The sequence below is a fragment of the Rhinoderma darwinii genome, chromosome 3, assembly GCF_050947455.1.
Source record: "Rhinoderma darwinii isolate aRhiDar2 chromosome 3, aRhiDar2.hap1, whole genome shotgun sequence".
NCBI classification, from domain to species: Eukaryota; Metazoa; Chordata; class Amphibia; order Anura; family Rhinodermatidae; genus Rhinoderma; species Rhinoderma darwinii.
Genome location: NC_134689.1, coordinates 296,845,737 through 296,853,922, shown reverse-complemented (window position 1 = coordinate 296,853,922; position 8,186 = coordinate 296,845,737). Strand labels below are relative to the sequence as shown.

General features: G+C 38.2%; 1 protein-coding gene across 1 annotated transcript; it reads right to left on the bottom strand.

Moving 5' to 3' along the window:
- Positions 1–6,627: 6,627 nt before the first annotated feature.
- On the bottom strand, positions 6,628–7,953 carry LOC142748122 (cocaine- and amphetamine-regulated transcript protein-like). Its single transcript, XM_075855251.1, has 3 exons — positions 7,745–7,953; positions 7,447–7,524; positions 6,628–6,989 (listed from the first exon to the last, which is right to left on the bottom strand). The coding sequence occupies exons 1-3, from the start codon at positions 7,883–7,885 to the stop codon at positions 6,882–6,884; spliced, it is 327 nt and encodes a 108-aa protein (XP_075711366.1). The 5' UTR covers positions 7,886–7,953; the 3' UTR covers positions 6,628–6,881.
- Between the last annotated feature and the right edge of the window lie 233 nt (positions 7,954–8,186).

The window sequence follows — 8,186 nt, the reverse complement described above, 5'->3', positions numbered from 1 at the left end:
GCAGCCTTCCAGCATCTGAAGTTACACACGCCGAGAAGCAGAGAGGAAGCTCCGCCCACAGCCCGTCCTGACCTGTCAGCAAGGAGACATGGTGAGTGTGTGTGTGTGTGTGTGTGTGTGTGTCTCTGCAGGTGTTTGTCTCTTTTATATCTACTACATTATCTGTACTCCGAGAGATATCACTGTGCTATCTGTAGTGTTACATAGGACTGCAGGTAACATCTACTACATTATCTGTAATCAGAGAGTTATCACTGTGTTATCTGTGGTGTTACATAGGACTGCAGGTAACATCTACTACATTATCTGTAATCAGAGAGTTATCACTGTGTTATCTGTGGTGTTACATAGGACTGCAGGTAACATCTACTACATTATCTGTAATCAGAGAGTTATCACTGTGTTATCTGTGGTGTTACATAGGACTGCAGGTAACATCTACTACATTATCTGTAATCAGAGAGTTATCACTGTGTTATCTGTAGTGTTACATAGGACTGCAGGTAACATCTACTACATTATCTGTACTGTGTAGCAGAGCTGAGATTGTAATTTAGCACAATGTGTTATCTGTGGTGTTACATAGGACTGCAGGCAACAGCTACTACATTATCTGTAATCAGAGAGTTATCACTGTGTTATCTGTGGTGTTACATAGGACTGCAGGTAACATCTACTACATTATCTGTAATCAGAGAGTTATCACTGTTATCTGTGGTGTTACATAGGACTGCAGGTAACATCTACTACATTATCTGTGCTGTGTACATATGTGCCTGTGCGGGTATATATGGGTCTGTTTGTGCTTGTATAATTGTGCCTTTTATGTATTTGTATATGTTCCTCACTGTGTATTTATCTGCCGGTGTGTGTGTGTGTGTGTGTGTGTGTGTGTGTGTGTGTGTGCGTATATTTGTCTGTACGTCTATATATTTATCTGTATGTATATATTCCAGATGTGTGTATGTATATTTGCCTGTATGTCTAAATATCTGTCTTTATGTATGTACAGTATATGTGTTCTAGTGTGTCCATATATGTGGTTACGTTTTAGTTTGTGTAGGGGGCGGCAATAGAGAGTCCCGCACAGGGCGCCATCCAAGCTAAGGCCATCTCTGGCTGTCACCAACCCTAGTCATAAGGAACTCCGCCGCTGCCTGCGCCGCATGACCTCCTCGGCTCCTCCGGTAAGTCACACCAGGCAGAGCGGAGAGTGGTAGCGGTAGGCTACCGCTCACCGTTCTGTTCACAGTGTGGCGCTAAGTACAAGGGGTGGGAGTGTGGCGCTATTTAAAACGGGGGAATGTGGCGCTATTTACAAGGGGGGGGTGTGGCACTATTTACAAAGGGGCAGCGGGCTGTGTGTGGCACTATCTACAAGGGGGGGAGTGTGCCGCTATCTACTAGGGGGGAAGCGGGCTGTGTGTGGCGCTATCTACAGGGGGCTGTGTGTGGCCTCTTTAATTTATTTTCTGTTAAAGAGGCTCTGTCACCAGATTCTCAAATCCCTATCTCCTATTGCATGTGAACGGCGCTGCAATGTAGATAACAGTAACGTTATTTTTTTTTAAAAACGTTCATTTTTCGCCAAGTTATGAGCTATTTTATATATATGCAAATGAGCTTTGAAATGGACAACTGGGCGTTTTTTTTTTCGTTATGTCCAACTGGGCGTGTATTGTGTTTTTAACTGGGCGTGTTTATGTGTATGACGCTGACCAATCAGTGACCAGTCAGTGTCATACACTCCTCTACATTCATTTACATAGAAGCATTGTGTTCTTACTAGAACTATGTGCAGCCACATACACAAGTGTCCTGATAATGAATACACATGACCTCCAGCCTGGACGTCATGTGTACTCAGAATCCTGACACTTCTGACTCTTTTCTGTGAGATTGCAGCAAGCCACGCGTAATCTCGTGAGATTACGAGGTAAACGAGATTTCGTTTCTCTTGCTGGAAATCTCAGAGAAAAGAGTCAGAAGTGTCAGGATTCTCAATACACATGACGTCCAGGCTGGATGGTCATGTGTATTCATTATCAGGACACTTGATTAACGTTAATCTAGTGTCCTGATAATGAATACACATGACCATCCAGCCTGGACGTCATGTGTATTGAGAATCCTGACACTTCTGACTCGCAATAGAAACGAAATCTCGTTTACCTCGTAATCTCGCGAGATTACGAGTGGCTTGCTGCAATCTCACAGAAAAGAGTCAGAAGTGTCAGGATTCTGAGTACACATGACGTCCAGGCTGGAGGTCATGTGTATTCATTATCAGGACACTTGTGTATGTGGCTGCACATCGTTCTAGTAAGAACACGATGCTGCTATGTAAATGAATGTAGAGGAGTGTATGACGCTGACTGGTCACTGATTGGTCAGCGTCATACACATAAACACGCCCAGTTAAAAACACAATACACGCCCAGTTGGACATAACGAAAAAAAAAAACGCTCAGTTGTCCATTTCAAACCTCATTTGCATATATATATATATATATATATATATATATATATATATATATATATATAAATATAAAATAGCTCATAACTTGGCCAAAAATGAAAGTTTTTTTAAAAAAAACAACGTTACTGTTCTCTACATTGCAGCGCCGATCACATGCAATAGGAGATAGGGATTTGAGAATCTGGTGACAGAGCCTCTTTAATTTATTTTTATGTTAATTACATTATAGAACTATATCGCTTCTAAAATGTAGAAATGCTTTTATACTCGTGTTACATTAAAAAAATTATGAAAAAAAATTACACCTCATTGATTGGTAGGGAAAGAAAACATGGCGAGGGGGAAGGAGATGTCGGTAAATAAGTTGGGGGTGGGGGCGCCAAACTGAATCTTTGCCCAGGGTGCAGGAGAACCTAGCTACGCCTCTGCTGTAATGTCTAACTTCCATTCTGGAATGGAATAATGCACTATTTTTTGGGCAGCATCCAAAGCCAAATTCACTGTACAGGGTGGGCCATTTATATGGATACACCTAAATAAAATGGGAATGGTTGGTGATATTAACTTCCTGTTTGTGGCACATTAGTATATGGGAGGGGGGAAACTTTTCAAGCTGGGTGTTGACCATGGTGGCCATTTTGAAGTCGGCCATTTTGTATCCAACTTTAGTTTTTTCAATGGGAAGAGGGTCATGTGACACATCAAACTTATCGAGAATTTCACAAGAAAAACAATGGTGTGCTTGGTTTTAACGTTACTTTATTCTTTCATGAGTTATTTACAAGTTTCTGACCACTTATAAAATGTGTTCAAAGTGCTGCCCATTGTGTTTGATTGTCAATGCAACCCTCTTCTCCCACTCTTCACACACTGATAGCAACACCGCAGAAGAAATGCTAGCACAGGCTTCCAGTATCCGTAGTTTCAGTTGCTGCACATCTCGTATCTTCACAGCATAGACAATTGCCTTCAGATGACCCCAAAGATAAAAGTCTAAGGGGGTCAGATCGGGAGACCTAGGGGGCCATTCAACTGGCCCACGACGACCAATCCACTTTCCAGGAAACTGTTCATCTAGGAATGCTCGGACCTGACACCCATAATGACATAAATAACTCATGAAAGAATAAAGTAACGTTAAAACCAAGCACACCATTGTTTTTCTTGTGAAATTCTCGATAAGTTTGATGTGTCACATGACCCTCTTCCCATTGAAAAAACTAAAGTTAGACACAAAATGGCCGACTTCAAAATGGCCGCCATGGTCAACACCCAGCTTGAAAAGTTTCCCCCTCCCATATACTAATGTGCCACAAACAGGAAGTTAATATCACCAACCATTCCCATTTTATTTAGGTGTATCCATATAAATGGCCCACCCTGTAGTTTGTGTGGTGCGAGACCTCACAGAGGCGCCTTCAACCCCAATATTAAATCTCAAATACTCATTCAGAGGCTTAAATATGTACAGACCTAGTCCTATTCTTAGCTGAGATATGTATACAATTGTATCCAGTCTAGGCAATCCTGTGTGAGCTAAACGCTCTGATAGTTTGCCACAATGTATCAGTTTGGACAAGATTGTATCTACTACTCAGCTGAAAGCAGGATTAGGTTATTACCTGTTTGCAGCCTAAGCCCCATTTCGGGGTATATAAAATTTCTTGTTTGATTTTTAGTAATTTGGGAAATGAGAAAAAAAAAACAGTCATTCCGCCATCGTTCTTGAATTTATTTTCATACGATACGCAACACGGTTTAAATAATGTGTTATATTTTTCTACGGGTCATTACTATTGTTGCAAAAACATTTATCAGCTATTTAACGTTTTTTTTTACTAGTTTCAAAAAACAAATCTTTTACTAAAAAAAATAATCTTTTTTTAGAGGAAGGGGGCTTTTTTTATTTTATTAAAATTTGATTGATCTTAATGTAACTTTTTTTTTTTGTCTCAACAGAGGACTAGATGCTGGCAATTTGTTAGGAAATGCCTCTAGCGTGGCCAAATAGGCTTTTAGACATGATAGACCTTGGGCCCCTGCTTCCATGGTAACCCATCGGCACCCAACAATCGTATTACGGGATGAGCTGACAGATGAGGCAGTTGCTATTGACTGAATCGAAGAGTTTAATCTGCCAGGATCGTAGTTACCAATGAGATCTTTGTGAGGTACAGTATAGCTCCGCCACGGAGCAGGAAATAGCACCTGCTCGTGCCTTTTATATATACATCATATGGTGTGAAGGAGGTATTGGGATATGAAATATTATGTATGTATTATGTGGGCTGCATATGTAATTTACTGTATGGAAGTACAATTTAGGCTGTTTTGTGTGGGCATTGTATGGAAGTATTATGTGGCATTGTATGGCAGTATTTTGATATAAACATTTGGTTAAAAAGTACATATCTATCTCTCTATTTATCTACCATGTCATCTAAAATACAGGGACAGTCTTCTAGCTTTAATACAAAGGAGCAATGATGTAGCCTATTATCTATCTATCTATCTACCATGTCATATAAGACACAGTGCCATTCTTCTAGCATCAATACAAAGGAGCAAGGATGTAAACTATATATCTATTATGTCATATAAGACACAGTGCCATTCTTCTAGCATCAATACAAAGGAGCAAGGATGTAAACTATATATCTATTATGTCATATGAGGCACAGTGACAATGGTCTAGCTTTAATACGAAGGAACAAGAATGTAAACTATATATCTATTATGTCATATGAGGCACAGTGACAATGGTCTAGCTTTAATACGAAGGAGCATGGATGTAATTAGAACAGAATTAGAATCTGATAGTGCGGGACGATCGACATGTTTTTGTTTATGATTTGGGTAAGTAACAAACTAGAAAGGGAAAGCTCAGTTTTCAGGCCAGCCCACCTAACACAATTATATAGATTTTTTACTATGAACAGGGTGAAATATATATGTATGACTATCCTGGAGGGATATGTGGTCCTACCTTTCCTACTGGTAGAGTAGCAAACAGAGTAATTTCTCCTAAATTTCTTATGTCATTTCAGCCCTATTTAAATTGTTTGCAAAACTACTACATTAGAAGCGCATTAAACTGTATGATCTTATCGATCTTTTTTACAATTTTACATCTGCTTACCGAACATGTCTTTATTATATTTTGCAATGGTCCACTTACCAATTAAGCCATCTCGGTGGTTAGAGTCGATCCATTAAATGACATAAATATGTTAGTAGTTGAAGCAATAGTACTACGTTATTTTACATTGTTGATGTCATTTCTGGTTCATTATGAAGGATGATTCACACCTTGCATTCATTACGTGTATGTGCAATAATAAGGATCACTCCCCAGTAAAAAAAAAGGAAACTGATCACTGCTACTGTTGCTTAAAATCTACTAAAGACAAAACCAGATTACCTTAAATAGTAACAGTAATCCCTTGATATTTTATCATTTAGTGTGTCTCAATATTCATTTTGTTGTTTAATACCATTAGTTTATTGTATTTGAAAATGCGTTTCTGATGACCGTCGTTTTCCAATTAGCTTACATTCAACAGGTTAAAAAGTGTTTATTACAAAACATGGAGTACGGATTTAAAGAACAGTGAAAGTGTCTGGAAATTACAGAAAATCACTAAGTAAACAAGGTAGAAGCAGAAAGCCTGTGTAGAATAAAATTCTAAATTAAACTAAATGTAAAAATCTAATCATATCATAGTATGCATCAATGAATGCAGTTGGATCATTAAATAGTGATAAAAATATGCTGTGCTAATAATATACTTTACATATGATTTACCTATTAATATGATTTATTTGATTATTTACTAAGTCTCTATCTCATGTATAGTAGGATTTACTTAGTAGCATAAAATATTGTTTGGGATGCATTGGCAAATAGATTCTCAATACAGATATTTTGAAGAGAAAGAAGAGTTCTTTCCAGTGTTTTGGCATTGTTACACTGTAGATAATAAGGAATACCGTATTCTATTTGTATTAAACATTCAAGGCAGACAAGTTTTAATGTGTATTTATTGTATGCTTACAAATGGGGATACATAAATTATGTCCAACTTAGAAATAATATATAATATTTTAAACAAGTAACATTTGCGGCATAAATAAGGAATATCAACAATAAAGTGCAATGACACATTTATTGATTAATGACATAAGAATAAAATTAGATAAATCTTGCCTCTGGTATTCTTTAGGAATGTTGTGGAGAATCAGATCTCTGTTGTACAGATAGGAGGTAAGCTTCCTTTACAATAAAATGAGCTGTTCTATATAGACAAGCAATGAAGCTGCTTCTGCTGCTGATCTGTTGAGGACAGCTGCTACTTGATATATGTTCTGGAAACACAAGGGCTACACAGAATACTTGTCTTCTTCATATGCACTTCAAGAGGAAAGAGTTACAGGAGGATCCACGGGAGCAGTCACACAGCTTGCCAATTCTGGGACCCTGCTTCACTGCACATCTCTCTCCAATATCACACTGAGCCGGGGGATAACAAGACAGCATAGAGGTTACTTTACTATGATAAAGCTAATGTAATTCTATCAAGCACATAACGGTATCGTGTGAGTTCAGCAATAACATCTTAACACCAGCTGCGCCACTGACAGAGTTGTATTCATACATCAATCCTTAAAGTTACAATAGCTCATCCTGTATCGCAACCTATAAATTTAAATGAGACATTAAACTATGTTGTATCGACTACATAATTACTTTTTGTGAGAATGTGATATTGGTATAATGTATAAAAAAAACGGAGAAAATTCATTCATGTTAAACTTTAATAGAACTACGGTTCTAGACTTCTTCTCCACCTGTAGAATTGGTGGCGTTACAAATAAATCTCAGGACATCAGATTATTTAACCATGTACTCATTTATAATAATACAACACAAATGAATACAATGAATTATAACGGTAGATAGTTCTCACCAAAGGAATCTGTGCTCTCTTCTGGTAAGCAGGGTACCTGTCCTGAAATTTCCCCAATAATTCTTCCATTGCCTCTACCTGAAGAAGCACATAGAAGTTTAAAACCATAATAAGGATACCTTAATATAATAACAACCAAAAAAGATCTATGAAGATATGTTACAACTTCTAGTCACAATACAGTTGCTAGCTGCTTACTCTAAGAGAAGAAACCTTGAAGAAAGCTATTTCAAGTAAAGCGACACTATGCACATCAATTAAAGAAAATAAACAGGTAAAGAAGTAAAGAAGAACAAACCAATTCTTTCTCAGACGATGATGGACTTTTCTTTATATCGAAATCTTCTACAGATGTTTCCCTGGATGACTGACCATGGCAGAGGCAGGAGAGGAGGATACTGGCACACAGGAGTCTGAAGAGTATTGAAGAACTGTTCATGGTGCTGAAAGTTTAGCTCTGCTTCTTGCTGTCCTTGGTTCTATCAGGTGATGACTCCAGTGCCCCTGACATGGTGCTTATAAATTCCTTCTGCCCCTCCCGCTTTGTGATCTCAAGCAGATTCTGGAGACAGAACCAGAGTGTGATTCGTTGTTTAACCACTGAGACTTCTGAGTCCTCCAATGGGGTTTATAGAAAACAATCAATATTCTTCATGCTGAATACTGTGAAAACACAGCACTTGCAATGGATTTATCAGGTTCATTTCTTAACAATAACATGTTTCTATGTCTATGGACAC

What these genes read in the sequence shown, in the direction of transcription:
- LOC142748122 (XM_075855251.1), bottom strand. Translation starts at nt 7,885, where the DNA reads ATGAACAGTTCTTCAATACTCTTCAGACTCCTGTGTGCCAGTATCCTC. An exon ending in CATCGTCTGAGAAAGAATTG is followed by an intron (nt 7,525 to 7,744) that starts GTTTGTTCTTCT and finishes GTGCTTCTTCAG; the next exon opens with GTAGAGGCAATGGAAGAATT. An exon ending in AGAGAGCACAGATTCCTTTG is followed by an intron (nt 6,990 to 7,446) that starts GTGAGAACTATC and finishes CCCCCGGCTCAG; the next exon opens with TGTGATATTGGAGAGAGATG.